The sequence below is a fragment of the Gymnoscopelus braueri genome, assembly GCF_963280865.1.
Source record: "Gymnoscopelus braueri genome assembly, chromosome: 14".
In the NCBI taxonomy this organism is placed as follows: Eukaryota; Metazoa; Chordata; class Actinopteri; order Myctophiformes; family Myctophidae; genus Gymnoscopelus; species Gymnoscopelus braueri.
The window spans coordinates 2,825,365-2,841,748 of record NC_137619.1 but is presented as its reverse complement, the minus strand read 5'-3'; the positions used below and the strand labels follow the sequence as shown (position 1 = coordinate 2,841,748).

The window sequence follows — 16,384 nt, the reverse complement described above, 5'->3', positions numbered from 1 at the left end:
AAACACATACTGTATTATTATTATTATTATTATTATTATTATTATTATTATTATTATTATTAACACATACTGTATTATTATTATTATTATTATTATTAACACATACTGTATTATTATTATTATTATTATTATTATTATTATTATTATTATTAACACATACTGTATTATTATTATTATTATTATTATTATTATTATTATTATTAACACATACTGTAAGATCCTCATGGGTTGGGGCCAGTGTTGCCAGATCTGCTTATTATAAATTTCCCCGCAAGATTGTATTTGAAAAATAGCCGATCTACAAGCTTACAACGCGTCGCATCGCGACGCGTTGTGAGCTTGTAGATCTGCTATTTTCAAATAGCTGATGTATATGTTAAAAGTGCTCATGTGGCCCATAGTCGCTTTCTTTTGGGCTGGTTTTCCTAGACCTGGTTGCTTGTTTCTCTCACAGAATCTGGCAACACTGGTTGGGGCCAGTGGTGGAAAAAAGTACTCAAATGTTTTACTTGAGTAAAAAGTATCAATACTGCAGTGTAGAGGTACTTTGTTACAAGTAAAAAGTCCGGAATTCAAAAGACTTAAAAGTAAAAAAACATATTGGTATCAAAATGTACTTTACATCTTTTGCCCCCTTTTTTTTTTTTGTGGGGGGGGGAATAGGTGGTGATTGGCTGCCTGCCCGTGAATGGACGAGGAGCCAATGGGAGCAGCCCGCTGCCCACTTTTTGTGGTCGGGCGTTGGTGTTTTTTTTTCTAGGGGAGGCGAGATCGCACTTGGGGGTGGCAGTGCGATCAAAAAGCAAAAATAACAGATCTGCAAGACACTATATATATATATATAGACACTATATATATATATATTATATATATATATATATTAATATTATATTATATATATATATATATTATATATATATATATATTATATATTATATATAATATATATATATATATAATATATATATATAATTATATATATATATAAAATAATTCCTAGCCTTTATTTGACCTGGATAAGAGGGGGTGATAAAAAGGACAGAGAGGGTAATCGGCATGTTCTGATTGGTCGGCTGTCATATAACCCTGGGGGTTACAACATGGCAGCTGACCAATCGATGCAGGCTATGGCCGTATCTTCCCCCGTGGGGGGCCTACACGTCAGAACAACCAATCAGTGTGCAGCTGAAGTGGGGGCAAGGCGGGGGCTGAACTGACACGGCGAAGCGACCTCTGCTCAACCTATAGAGAGCTGAGGTTCTGCCGAGCTCAGCAAGAAGTCAGCAGCAACGTCAAACATGGAGGAAACCCAGCCTCCATAATCATGGTTTAACATGGAGAGGGTTTGTTTAGTATTCATGGCTGAGAGGAGACACTGTTTTGTTTCACATTACGTTGCTGTCGGGCAGAAACCTCTTATCTCCATAATTCTAACGTTTTTGTGTTTTCTTCCGTCCGTAAAATGAACGGCCCCTACTCGATCATACTACAGCAGAGGTCTTCAACAGGGGGTCCGGGGACCCCTACGGGGGTCCTCAGAGTTACTACAGGGGGGTCCGCCAAATCTTTGTGTGATATGATTTTTTTTTTTTTTACCTTAACCACTTGAAACCTAGCATCCCCTTTCTGAGGAGAACTTTAGAGGTATAGGTGTAGAGGTATAGGTGTAGAAGGAAAAAAAGAGCAGGCCACGTAAACAAAAAAAAGTTTAATCTGAAACACAATTTTTATACAATATAGAGTAGGGGGGTCCCTGCTTAATCTCTCTCTCAGCTAGGGGGGTCCTTGGGCCTGAAAACGTTGAAGACCCCTGCACTACAGCGTCACACAAAAGCATCAAAAGTAGCAGATCTACAAGCTCGAAACGCGTTTTTTTTAATTTGAATCGTGAAAAGTCACAGTTTTTGGACAATTTGCTTCGGCAATGTAAAACGTATGTTTTCTCAAGCCAATAAAGCCCTTTGAATTGAATAATTCCTTCTTCTTTTTTTTTTAACAGGAACGTTCATGAAAGTCCTTGCGGGCTTGTTTTTCCAATGAGCAATTAGGGGTTTAAGAGTCTTGCTCAGGGACAAATTTAATTTTCATCGACACATATGCTGGCGTGGCCTGGAATCGTACCTGGGGGCAACCAGGGCCTCTGGCTCCCTAGGCGGGCTCACTAACCACTCAGCTATGGCCCGCCCCTAATTGAATTGAATTGAATCGACGCTGGTGTTTTTTTTCGGAGCCCAAAGGAACCAAAACGTTTTACTCTGATTTGTCATTCTGGATAAAGAGCGTCCGCTAAATGACCAAATTATAATTGTATAATTGTAAATCTATGGACCTGCTGCTGCATTTTTACAGATTTTCACCAACCAGGGGAAGTAAATGATTTGACTGAAATTGATTTCTGCTTCTGAAAAGAAAAACCCGATATGTGAGAGATATTTATCACGGTCTAGTGGAGACAAAGATGGTGGAGCACAGAAAACTCTAAACTCCCAGGGGACTTGTTGAGGGTGTTGAATAAAATGCTAATCTTTCTCGTTTCAATCAATAAGGTTATGGGTACTTATTATGTGAGGAACAAATGATCACCCAACGTTTTCAGAGATATTTCAGCACACTTCGTGGCTTCACCTAAAACGTGAGCTCGATATATACGGTATATACGATATATACGGTACACGTATAAGATACACCTGCAGCCAGGGTTACATGTGCTTTTGATATCCCCCCCCCCCCCCCTCTTGTCATTGATTTATATGGCCAGCGAGGATATGTTTTATCCCTGTTCCTGGTCAGACTGAATGAAATACATACTTACATACTGTACATACATAAACATACACTTATGTTGCTATATCAGTGGTTCTCATACTTTTTCATGTCAAGGACCCCAAAATATTTATGTATTTGGTCACGGACCCGCATCTCAAAATATGTTGTTCCAGGGGACCCACAGAAGCAAAGATTTGAGTTACAAATGCTCCCTTTAAAAAACTTTAAAAAAAATAGCCAAAGTGTAAAATAATGCTTTTTTGCTCAAATAAAAAATGACACAGATGCGTTCCAGGTCTTAACACATTGAATGCCAATCGCGTAGATCTACGCGAACCTATTTAAAGCCGCAGCGTGCCAGTCGCGTAGATCTACGCAAACCGCCGATTCGCGTTGAAATTTTCCCAGGTGCACTTTCGGAATTTTTTGATCCATTTCCGGTTCCGGTTTGAAGACCGGAAACAGAATTATTTGGGATCCGGTTTTTGCCGATCACGTCGGCCCTCGTTCTAAAGCGCACACTGAAACTCAATTCTCTTCCTGTAGTTTTTTCTCCTCGCATATCACTGTTTAACGTAATCCGCTCTAACTACAATCATGGAGATCCGTTTGACATGTGGTTTTCACTGGTAGATACAGTGAGATCTCGCGGATGTAAACAGACCGTGTACGGCTCAATCTTAAGGATTTTAACAAGATCTATGGCAAAGTGAAAAAAACAAAAAAACAACAATAACACGTTGGCACTGGTGAGTACATTATGAGATTAACGTCTGGCATGGAATGTGTTAATGGGTTAATTTACGAAAGAAGAGTATGGAGTTAAGAGGTTTCTGCCCGACAGCAACGCTATGACAGAGGTACAAAGACGCTACCGTTACCTTTCAGTTTGTTGTGTTCGGAGTCGGCGGGGAAGAGCACGTCGGGGAAGAGCTTCTCGAAGGTGTATCCGGCGTAGCGCGGCCGGTTCTCCACGTACGTCCTCACCGATTGGTTGAGCTTCATCAGGAACTCCTGAGACGGAGTGCCCAGCTGTTCTATCACTTTGTTCCACTGATCGATGTCTGAGGCAGCGGTGTTAGGGAAACGTAGACCACATAGACACTACAGTGCATTGTCACACGCGCACACACACACACACACACACACACACACACACACACACACACACACACACACACACACATGGTACGTACATGCATACATAGCTTCATCCACAAAAAATACAAGACGACTTAAAGCTGCAATCCATAACTTTTCTTAATGAATAGGACATCGACCAATCTATATGATAGAGTAGTGATTCTCTACCTTTTTCATTTCCAGGACCCCCAGTTTTATATCCAATAGGACACGGACCCTCGTTTGACACAATTTGTTTTAAATAATTGGGCCTCATGCATTGGAGGGAGGTATGAGCTTCAGCTTGGGCTCTCCCTAGGCTGGCAGAGGGAGAGTAGCGCCCAGGATTACATAAGCAATTGGCACTGGGTGAAAAAATATGGGTTACAAAATCGTGGGATAAAAGTTATTTAAAAAAAAAAAATCAATGGACCCCTAATTTGCATCGTAAAGTCCTCAGTGTTAATGTACCTCTGAGACGGTGTTAATTATGTCGACTAAAACTATGACGGAAGATGTTTGTCGACTACCTTTTTTCACTGACGAAAACGTAATAAAAGCTAAATTAAAAAAAAGCAATGATGACTATTAACTATGACTAAATAATGTATTGAGAATTTCAACATCAAATAAAAACTAGACGGTGATATTAGGGAGGGACTAGTGACTAGGGGGAGGGACTAGTGACTAGGGGGTGGGACTAGTGACTAGGGGGAGGGACTAGTGGAGAAGAGATCCAGTGGATCCAGTGGGAGGGACTAGTGGAGAAGAGATCCAGTGGTGGAACTACGACAAGTCATTTTGTTTGGTTGTGTCGCGCTCCGAAGATCTACAAGCTCACAAGCTTGTAGATCTACATTTCTCAACATCACAGTTGTATTAACATACTGTACGTTTAACCCCTTGTTTTCTCGGGGGACCAGCAGGTGTCTAAATGGTCTCCTGTCATTAGGTGTAGGACCACTACTCGCTGACAAGTGGTATTGCATGAAGCTTCGAAAGCAATATATCCTCTGGCCAAAAAAAAACGGCCTTTCTGAGGCTTACAGTACAAAGGTCAGCGCTCGCATGGGGGGGGGGGGGGCTACGGATTGCAGCTTTAAAATTCATATGATCTGTAGATCTGTAGCAAAATACATCTTCTCAGCTGTTTGACTCAAACCATAATCTATTCTCTATAAGATATCCCTCTGTGTTCAAAACATAACGTCTCTGTGGGTCAGAAACCTCACGTTCCAAAACCGCTTTTCAGGATTCCATTTTAGATTTCTTTGGCTATTCAAAAAATGGCAGATCTACAAGCTCATAGCGCAGCACCGAGTGCTGCGCTATGAGCTTGTAGATCTGCTATTCTTTGAAAAATCGTGGAAAAATCGTGCAAATATTTGAATAATTTTTTTTTAAACATTTGTAAAATGTTTTGTTCCAGGGACCTCCAGAGGCAAGGATTAAAAAAAAAAAATCCATTAAAAGATTTGCACGAAATGTTCCAAGATTTTTCAAAAATAGCAGATCTACAAGCTTGTAGCGAGGCACCGAGTGCCGCGCTACAAGCTTGTATATCTGCTATTTTTGAATAGCCCAAAGTATAAAATAATGGTTGTAGAAAAAAAAAAAAATGACACATATATGCGTTCCCGGTCTTAATGGGTTAAAAAGTAGCAGATCTACAAGCTCGAGCTTGTAGATCTGCTACTTTTGATACTTTTGTGTGACTCTGTAGTGTGATCAAGTAAGGCGCTAATTCAAGCAAAAAAAAAAAAAAAGTAGATTATGGAGATAGGAGGTTTCTGCCCGACAACAACAATATCCTCATGTCTATAGGGTGATATGGGGGGGGGGCAGCATAGGGGTGGGAGGGAGGGAGGGAGGGGGGGGGAGACTGGATGTAAACCGGTAGGAATGGTGGAGCGAAGTAGTGATGTGTCGTTCATGATCGATTCGTTCAAAAGAACAAGTTCATTTGCCGTGAATGTGAACGAGCTCGTTCACTTTCTGAAACTGTTACGCTCACGCGCGACGTAAAAAAAAAATCCCGCGATGGTGTTTTACACACATTATAAAACATACATTAACCACTTTAGCCCTATTTCATACCTAGGCTATTTGAAAACAGCAGATCTACAAGCTCACAACGCGTCGCATTGCGGCACGTTGTGAGCTTGTAGCTCGACTATTTTCAAATATGTTAGTACTTTTACTTTTGGTACTTAAAGTATATTTTGATGCCAAAACTTTTGTACTTTTACTCAAGTCAATTTTGAACAAAAGAAAATAGCACTACTGAACGAGAACGTGAACGAATCATTTGAACGAATCATTGCCGCGATTTGAAGTTCATTTCGCTCGTTCACTGAAATGAACTTTTTTTTCCCACCACTAGAGCGAAGTGATCGGCTGGGAACTGAAAAGGGGGGGGGGGGGGTAGCGGTGGATCACTTCACCCGCTGAAGTAACTGACAGCGGGAGGGGGGGAGGCATGGGGGAGGGGGGGGGGGAGAAGGATACGATCAGTGCCGGGGAACAACACGCTCCCCCGGATCATCTCGGCCACAATGCACCCCACTGACCATACGTCCACTGCAGGAGGTGTGATGATGATGATGATGATGATGATGATGACAGGAGGAGGAGGAAGGGAGAGCATGCAGAAATTAAATAAATACAAAGTCAAACACAAACACAAACAAATAAACGCAACAAAGAAAGATGGGTGCGGCGTGGATGAGAAAAACGGCTCTTTTGGAACTACAAAGGGTTAACCCTGTACCTCAGAACCTTTCTGTATAAAACCTGAAACGTTCCAGGACGTTCCGTGAAATTCTGTGATTGTTCTTTTGTTTTTAGTTTTTTTACATTTTCATTATAACCAGAACCACCCCTGAAAGAAGGGGGAGGTATGTCATAAAAAATCACCCAATAGAAAAAGAGAAAACGGCAGATCTACAAGCTCACAACGTGTCGCATCAACGCAACACGTCGGAGGCTTGTAGATCAGAGATTATAATGTCCCCCCTCAGAAAAAGGGATACTAGGGTTCCTATCACACAAAGATTTGGCGGCCCTCGTGTAGTAACTTTGAGGACCCCCTAAAGGTCCCGGACCCCCCTGTTGAAGACCGGTTCACTTATTTCTGATAGTAGTCAAAAAGAGCCATAAGAAAGTATGCAGCGTGGATGAAAACTGAAAGCTGACAGCATGCAGCAGCAGCAGCGCCGGAGGCTTCTGTCAGAACGTGAGAGGGAAGATTTCCCCCCATGGGGCTTGGCGGGGTGGGGGGGGCGTGTGAGGGGGGGGGGGGGTAAAAAATGAAGATGAACGATGACTTGTTGCAGAAAGATCATACCCCATGACCGTCCTAAAACTCACTCTTGAAGGAGGAGTATTATATTGACCTCTTTTAGTTAGTAGTGATTGCCTGAAAAACCTGGCGAGCGTTTTCCGTTGCCCCCCCCGTGCCAAGAATTGATTGCTATCCAGAGGAAAGATCTGACAGTCTCTTTCTTGCGCCGTTGCCAAATGCAAAGCACCGACAGATTTGAACCAGCACAGCATTTCACAGAGAATGTTAACAAGGAGCGTATAAATAAAATAAAAAGCGTTAGAATTAGAAGCGTTTTTTTTATTATTTTTTTAGGGAGAATGATGCAAGGATACAGTCCCTTCCCGGGAAAAGGATTTTATGGCGAACCATTTCGGCCAGTATGCAGCCCACTGACCATATGTCCACTAGCGACGTGAACAAAGAGAGAGTACACAGTAAAATCCTCCGTGTTAAAGGGTTAATAGACAACATTTTCATGAAAACAATTAATGAAAAGGAAATAATGCATCCACAGCTTTTTACAAAAGTGTGAAATAAAAGTACACTTATGAATTATTTTTAAATAATTTTGCTGGGATGTCCAAACTCCAAAATGATTGGTTTGTTTATTACCTCTGATGGCAGCCATTAACCATCTGCTTTCATGTACTTTTTTTTTTTAACCCTAAATATAATCTTGTAAGTCAGCCACTGCGTTACAATGTTGCAGAATGTTGCCGTTGCTGCCTTTATAGAGCTGACAGGGAAATAACCAACCCTATGCAACAGAGGTAATGCAAAAGTGCTGCATCTAGTGGCTGAATATTGTCTAGCGCTCCTTTAACTCCAAAGAGGGCGCAAATGGAACCAACCGGACCCAAAGGGTCCGGTTGGTTCCATTTGCGCCCTCTTTGGAGTTACATTAACAGAGGATTTTACCATGTACGAGTTGAGAAGAAAGGCAGAGCATCCGGTTAGAAGGGGTTAGTTTAGGAAGCAATAATCTCATAACAACCTATAATCCATTTATGCAGAGAAGCACCATGCTACTTAAAAAATACATATGAGGAGCATTTAAACCTATTTTCACCGCTCTGTCTGCATTAGATGAACATGGATTTGTGGTCGGAATTTAATGTAACTGAAAAGTTTAATATATTCTGATAGTACTCATTGCTAAAGACTTGTTTTGTTGGGTTAACAGGGCTCTCCCCATCTCTCCAGCTTATTTTTTTAGAAAAACAGATAATCCATTTTTCAGATCAGGATATCAATTTCATCCAATCAGGAGAGGGAACTCGTACAGGATAGGCCGATAAATGATCTTTCTCTCGTAATTGGATGAAATTGATGTCCCACGTTAACATTTATTTTCTGTTAACTAAAGGGCTGGAGAGACCAGGAGACCACTGTTACTGGAATATATAGAGCTTTAACCTTTTTTAGCCATTTTTGATTAGGAAGCCTTACAGGGCAAACAGAAATCAATTTGTATTCATATGTTCTAATGTTTAAATGCCAGAAACACAATTAAACCGTTAATCGCAATTATTTTTGTGACAATTAATGGTCCTACTACTGACAGCCCTATAGCAGACGTATACAGCATGTTAACGCTGTATACAGCTACCAGACAGGCAGACAGATAGATATACTGACCGTTGGCCTGGTAGCCCATGCCCAGGATGACCTCAGGGGCTCGGTAGTACCGCGTCACCACGTACGGGGTCATCAGCAGGCCCGTGGCCGCGGTCCGGGCCAGGCCAAAGTCCAGGATCTTCAGGGTGCAGTCTGACTTCACCACGATGTTACTGGGCTTCAGGTCCTGATGTATGGAGGAAGGAACACAAGGCCAAGAAATGGTCATTTTTTGTAGGTCGGGGGGTCTTCAATGACTTTCAGGCCAATGACCCCCCCCAGGCTGAGAGAGAGATGAAGCAGGGACCCCCACTATATAATGTATAAAGATAAAAAATGTCCATAGATTTCATAGATAGCTTTATAGACAGCACTAGTCATTGTATAGTGTTTTCATGGATTCATAGTGGATTCATGTTAACGTGCATTTTTTCCAGACAGTTAACCACGTCTCAAGCCGTCAATACTTAGAAAACGTGTACTTGGTTAGCTCTTTTTTTCCCCCTACACCAAACCTCTTTGCGCGGCGAGACGTTGTGTGCTTGTAGATCTGCTATTTTCGGCTAATAAATGTTCACCTCAGAAAAGGGATGCTATGGTTCAAGTGGTTAATGGAATATCACACAAAGATTTGGCGGCTCCCCTGTATTAACTCTGAGGACCCCCTAGGGCATTGGTTCTCAAAGTGGGGTCCGGGGACCCCCAGGGGTACTTGAGGGTTTTCCAGGAGGTCCCCAGCTAAATGATGGATAGGAACCAAATGGACCCTTATGGGTCTGTAACTCTGAGATTGTACACGGGTCCATTTGGTTCCATTTGTACACTCTCAGAGTTAAATTAACATTGATTTTACTAGATAAATTGGGGTCCCAGGGATAGAAATGCCATTAAATTCCAAAGATATGCTGCAACGGGAGAAGTTAATCATTATACGTCTCATTAAATGAGTTCTTAAGCCAACATGATGACGAGGTTAACATGTATATCTTTGAAGTGAGTTCATCCACAGGAGGATAACGTGATGAGAATGCTAATAAGCCCTCCCCTGATTTATCCTTAACCACCGCAGGTCAGAGAGGAGAAGTATATGGAGGAGTTTAACCACTTTAATCCTATATATTTCGTTGACCGGGTCCCCCACCCCAGTGGTCTATACTTCTATACCCACTCCTTTCTTTTTCCTCCTCTACATCAAATCTCTTCGGCGGAAATAGCCGATCTACAAGCTCACAACGTGTCGCATGTTCGCCTATCAGGACAGGCTGCTTTTACGGGTCCGAAAATCTGAATATTTATTCCTTTTCTACACACTAGCGTTCCCAACAGCGTGGAGTAGCTTCACCTGGGCCTACTTCTATGCGGTAGGTCGATTTCAAAACAAAGTGTTGGGGGGGGGGGGGGGGGAGAGAGACTCTTATTTTGAAATGCGCAAAGTTTTTAGAGGAAATCAGATTTCTATTGAGGCCAACTTGACGCTTTTCAAGCGTAAACAAAATGGACATGGATGGATCAAACCTGTTGCCTAGACAATGTAGGCCTACACCCTGGTGAGTAGGCTGATTAATTATCTCATGCTGGCTAAAGTTGCCTTCAGAGTGGCTCAGTATACATTCTGCACGCATATGTGTCTGATGTGTTGTTGTCAATTAAACGGTCTGCCGTCATATTATGTAGTTATCTTAATTAATATTCATATGGCTCTGTTGTACAATGAGCACTGAAATATTTGCAAATGTAGCCTATATTTTGTCATAATAAAAAAAACATTACAAATTCTGAGCTTGTAGATCAGCATTTTTCGGGACCTATTAAATGCTAATTCGGGTAGGCTACAGCATTGGTTCTCAAAGTGGGGTTCTCCGGGGGGGGGAGTTCCAGGGGGTCCCCAGCAAAATGTGTTAATATAGCCTCACAATAATTTTTACCTTTTATACTTTGGCTATTCAAAAATAGCAGATATACAAGCTCATAGCGCGGCACCGAGTGCCGCGCTATGAGCTTGTAGATCTGCTATTTTTGAAAAATCGTGAAAGTTTGTGCAAACCTTTGAATGTATAGATATTTTTTTAAGCAAACATTTGTAACTCAAATCTTTGCTCATGGAGGTCCCTGGAACAAAACATTTGAGATGGGGGGTCCGCGGCCAAATACATATATTCATTTTGGGGGTCCTTGGCATGAAGACGTTTGAGAAGCGCTGAGGCTACAGCACACCTTGATGCCTCCGTTAGGTGTTTACGGCGGGCGAATTCATTGGGTTACACAAAGCAACAAATATATTCTTCCCTCCACGTCATCAATGAGGATATTATTTTTAAGCATGGGTTCCCATATTGTAGCAAGTGAAGGGTTTGTTTGGGGGCGGAGGCGGGCCCTAAAGTTAAGTTGCCTGGAGCCCCGGTAATTTGCTAAATCCGCCCCGTGTTCATCATCTAAAGCATGGGCTCTCAAATACCTCAGATGTAACATGTTTGTTCTAGCGAGTGCTGCTGCGAGGAATGTCTGCCCTGCTTACATTGATATACTGAATTTGCATACAGTACAGAGTGAGTCATGTAATGAGTCATGCAGCTCCAGGTCCCTTTTTTTTTTTACAGAGATACAAAATAAAAAAGCACATTGGTTTAATTGTCTCCGCCAGGCCCAAGGCGTGGCCGAGACTATGTTTTGCCGTCCGTCCGTCCGTAGCTAATCTCTGGCACTGAGCACAGTGAAACTGCACACACACACTCCCTGGAGGCCAGAGCAGAACCTCTGGCCCAAATTCTTCACATTGGCCTGTTATAGCGCCACCAGGAGGCCGATTTTTGCAAAACATATTTTTTTATATTACTCCTACAGAACCAACATCACGCAAATCGGTAGGCTACACATTGGGCCCTATCTTTGCCAAGAGTTGCAAAAACCCACTATTTGGGGATTTAGCATTGCGCAAGGGGCGCTCCCGTGCAAAATTTGCTATCTTCGGGCGCCAGCCTTATCCCTGGAACACCTGCGTTACCCGTTACATTATACATAGGTGTGGTTTGGGCGTTACAATAATAAAACTAATCACCGTGCCGGATGCCATTGCCTTTAAGAGAAGACTGCACAAGCCATTGTCCCTAGTGCAATCTTACGCTCTCACCCTCTCTGCCCATGGAAGAGCGACGTTGCCATGGAATAAAATTATATTTGGTACACAGAATTATCACTCTCCCATTGCTGGTTATAGAGAACTTTAAATTACAGCAATCTGCTTGTGTTCTGGATTAATTTGATTAAATGGTCTGGTGTGGTTTTAGCAAACGCAGATCAAATGACATTGTATTAGTCTTTGATCAGCTTAACTGGCAACTGCTGTTAAAAAACACAATTTATTGACACAAGGACAATTGTAATGACAGTCACATTCACAATCACTTAATTCCGAAGTGAACTCTGCGGCCACACTGGGGCACTTATAATGTTGGACACCCGACGTTTGTTTCATACGCTCTAGCCTTTGATTGCCTTTCAATCAAACCATGTTTGATAGACATAAGTATCACCTGCATGTTACTGATTACAGAGAATGATGCCGACCCTGCCCTACCCTGTGAATGATGCCTACTTTACCCTGTGAATGATGCCTACTCTACCCTGTGAATGATGCCTACTTTACCCTGTGAATGATGCCTACTCTACCCTGTGAATGATGCCTACTCTACCCTGTGAATGATGCCTACTCTACCCTGTGAATGATGCCTACTTTACCCTGTGAATGATGCCTACTCTACCCTGTGAATGATGCCTACTCTACCCTGTGAATGATGCCTACTCTACCCTGTGAATGATGCCTACTCTACCCTGTGAATGATGCCTACTCTACCCTGTGAATGATGCCTACTCTACCCTGTGAATGATACCTACTCTACCCTGTGAATGATGCCTACTTTACCCTGTGAGTGATGCCTACTCTACCCTGTGAATGATGCCTACTCTACCCTGTGAATGATGCCTACTCTACCCTGTGAATGATGCCTACTCTACCCTGTGAATGATGCCTACTTTACCCTGTGAATGATGCCTACTCTACCCTGTGAGTGATGCCTACTTTACCCTGTGAGTGATGCCTACCCTGTGAATGATGCCTACTCTACCCTGTGAATGATGCCTACTCTACCCTGTGAATGATGCCTACTTTACCCTGTGAATGATGCCTACTCTACCCTGTGAATGATGCCTACTCTACCCTGTGAATGATGCCTACTTTACCCTGTGAGTGATGCCTACCCTGTGAGTGATGCCTACTTTACCCTGTGAATGATGCCTACTCTACCCTGTGAATGATGCCTACTCTACCCTGTGAGTGATGCCTACTTTACCCTGTGAATGATGCCTACTCTACCCTGTGAATGATGCCTACTCTACCCTGTGAATGATGCCTACTCTACCCTGTGAATGATGCCTACTCTACCCTGTGAATGATGCCTACTCTACCCTGTGAATGATACCTACTCTACCCTGTGAATGATGCCTACTCTACCCTGTGAATGATGCCTACTCTACCCTGTGAATGATACCTACTTTACCCTGTGAATGATGCCTACTCTACCCTGTGAGTGATGCCTACTCTACCCTGTGAATGATGCCTACTCTACCCTGTGAATGATACCTACTCTACCCTGTGAATGATGCCTACTCTACCCTGTGAATGATGCCTACTTTACCCTGTGAATGATGCCTACTCTACCCTGTGAGTGATGCCTACCCTGTGAGTGATGCCTACTCTACCCTGTGAATGATGCCTACTCTACCCTGTGAATGATGCCTACTCTACCCTGTGAATGATGCCTACTTTACCCTGTGAGTGATGCCTACCCTGTGAGTGATGCCTACTCTACCCTGTGAATGATGCCTACTTTACCCTGTGAATGATGCCTACTCTACCCTGTGAATGATGCCTACTCTACCCTGTGAATGATGCCTACTCTACCCTGTGAATGATGCCTACTCTACCCTGTGAATGATGCCTACTTTACCCTGTGAATGATGCCTACTCTACCCTGTGAATGATGCCTACTCTACCCTGTGAATGATGCCTACTCTACCCTGTGAATGATGCCTACTTTACCCTGTGAATGATGCCTACTCTACCCTGTGAATGATGCCTACTCTACCCTGTGAATGATGCCTACCCTGTGAATGATGCCTACCCTGTGAATGATGCCAGCAGCGTGGAGGTGCTTGATGCCACACAGCATCTGGTACAGCAGGTAGGACAGCCTCTCATGGTCCAGCTCCATCTGAATCACCTGGCACAGGTTGGCGTCCATCAGCTCCATCACTATGTATCTGGAACACACACACACACACACACAAATGCATACGCACGCACACACACACACAAATGCACACGCACGCACACACATACATGCACACACGCACGCGCACACACACAGCACTTTGTTTTAATATGTGCATATTTTCTCGAACACCAACACAAGCAGAAGAATGTACACAGAGAGAGACACGCAGGCACACGCGCACACACACACACACACACACATGCACACACGCACACGCACACACACTCGCTGACAAAAGAGTTACTTACACATCTTGAAATTCTTCTAATGTTTTTTGTGGGGTAAATACATTTAATAGACCAATAATCTGTGGAAACACAAGACATGCATCAGAATCACATACGGTGTAATAATTAGTCATAATTAATCACATACAGATTATGTTCATAAATATATATGTGCTGTTAGCATATGATGCCGCGCTATGAGCTTGTAGATCTGCTATTTTTGAATAGCTAAAGTGTAAAATAATGTTTTTTTGCTCAAATCATAAAGTGACACAGATGCCTTCCAGGTCTTAAAGGGTTAATGTACAAAAAAAAAAGATTATGGAGATACAGGCTTTCTGCCCGACAGTAACGGAAAAAATACTAGTTCTGTGTTAAATACTAGTTCTGTGTTCAATACTAGTTCTGTGTTCAATACTAGTTCTGTGTTAAATACTAGTTCTGTGTTAAATACTAGTTCTGTGTTAAATACTAGTTCTGTGTTAAATACTAGTTCTGTGTTAAATACTAGTTCTGTGTTAAATACTAGTTCTGTGTTAAATACTAGTTCTGTGTTAGATACTAGTTCTGTGTTAGATACTAGTTCTGTGTTAAATACTAGTTCTGTGTTAAATACTAGTTCTGTGTTAGATACTAGTTCTGTGTTACTGTAGATACTAGTTCTGTGTTAGATACTAGTTCTGTGTTAAATACTAGTTCTGTGTTAAATACTAGTTCTGTGTTAAATACTAGTTCTGTGTTAAATACTAGTTCTGTGTTAAATACTAGTTCTGTGTTAGATACTAGTTCTGTGCTAAATACTAGTTCTGTGTTAAATACTAGTTCTGTGTTAGATACTAGTTCTGTGTTAAATACTAGTTCTGTGTTAGATACTAGTTCTGTGTTAAATACTAGTTCTGTGTTAAATACTAGTTCTGTGTTAAATACTAGTTCTGTGTTAAATACTAGTTCTGTGTTAAATACTAGTTCTGTGTTAGGTACTAGTTCTGTGTTCAATACTAGTTCTGTGTTAAATACTAGTTCTGTGTTAAATACTAGTTCTGTGTTAGATACTAGTTCTGTGTTAAATACTAGTTCTGTGTTAAATACTAGTTCTGTGTTAGATACTAGTTCTGTGTTAAATACTAGTTCTGTGTTAAATACTAGTTCTGTGTTAAATACTAGTTCTGTGTTAAATACTAGTTCTGTGTTAAATACTAGTTCTGTGTTAAATACTAGTTCTGTGTTCAATACTAGTTCTGTGTTAAATACTAGTTCTGTGTTAAATACTAGTTCTGTGTTAGATACTAGTTCTGTGTTAAATACTAGTTCTGTGTTAAATACTAGTTCTGTGTTAGATACTAGTTCTGTGTTAAATACTAGTTCTGTGTTAAATACTAGTTCTGTGTTAAATACTAGTTCTGTGTTAGATACTAGTTCTGTGTTAAATACTAGTTCTGTGTTAAATACTAGTTCTGTGTTAGATACTAGTTCTGTGTTAAATACTAGTTCTGTGTTAAATACTAGTTCTGAGTTAGCGGAGCAGTTTCACCCAACGTACATTTTTATGATTGACACATTTCATAAGTACTAGTTCTCTGTAGGCCCTCTTGGCGTGGGTCTGGTTCTGGAAGGGCCGACTCAGCTTCTTGATGGCAACGTTTCGTTCAAGGTTGTGGTCATATGCAGAGCTGGAGGAAGAAAGGACAGAATACAGGAAATGCACGCCATATGCATTTTACAGTTCAACAGCTCCACGATGGCTTTATGATGACATAACCATGACACATAGAGACAATAAGATACTACTTTTGACATTTAAAAATGTCAACTCTTGCGCAAGTAGGGCTGGGGCGATAGGGATCAAATCTAATATCCCCATATTTTTGATGACCAAATACCTCGATATTGATATTGTGAGAATATTGTGGGGCGGAGACTCCGGAGAGCTTGTATAATAATCATCTGTATTGCAATTATTAATTAGAGGGTCTGCCCCGAAACAGGAAGGTCAGGTT

General features: G+C 41.8%; 1 protein-coding gene across 1 annotated transcript in view; it reads right to left on the bottom strand.

Moving 5' to 3' along the window:
• Positions 1–16,384, bottom strand: part of mapk8a (mitogen-activated protein kinase 8a) — a 34,052-nt gene that overhangs the window by 9,061 nt on the left and 8,607 nt on the right. The window contains 6 exon segments of the mRNA XM_080448932.1: positions 3,648–3,830; positions 7,546–7,617; positions 8,852–9,017; positions 14,008–14,146; positions 14,409–14,467; positions 15,928–16,057. Of these exon segments, the coding sequence (XP_080305058.1) occupies positions 3,648–3,830; positions 7,546–7,617; positions 8,852–9,017; positions 14,008–14,146; positions 14,409–14,467; positions 15,928–16,057 (749 nt within the window).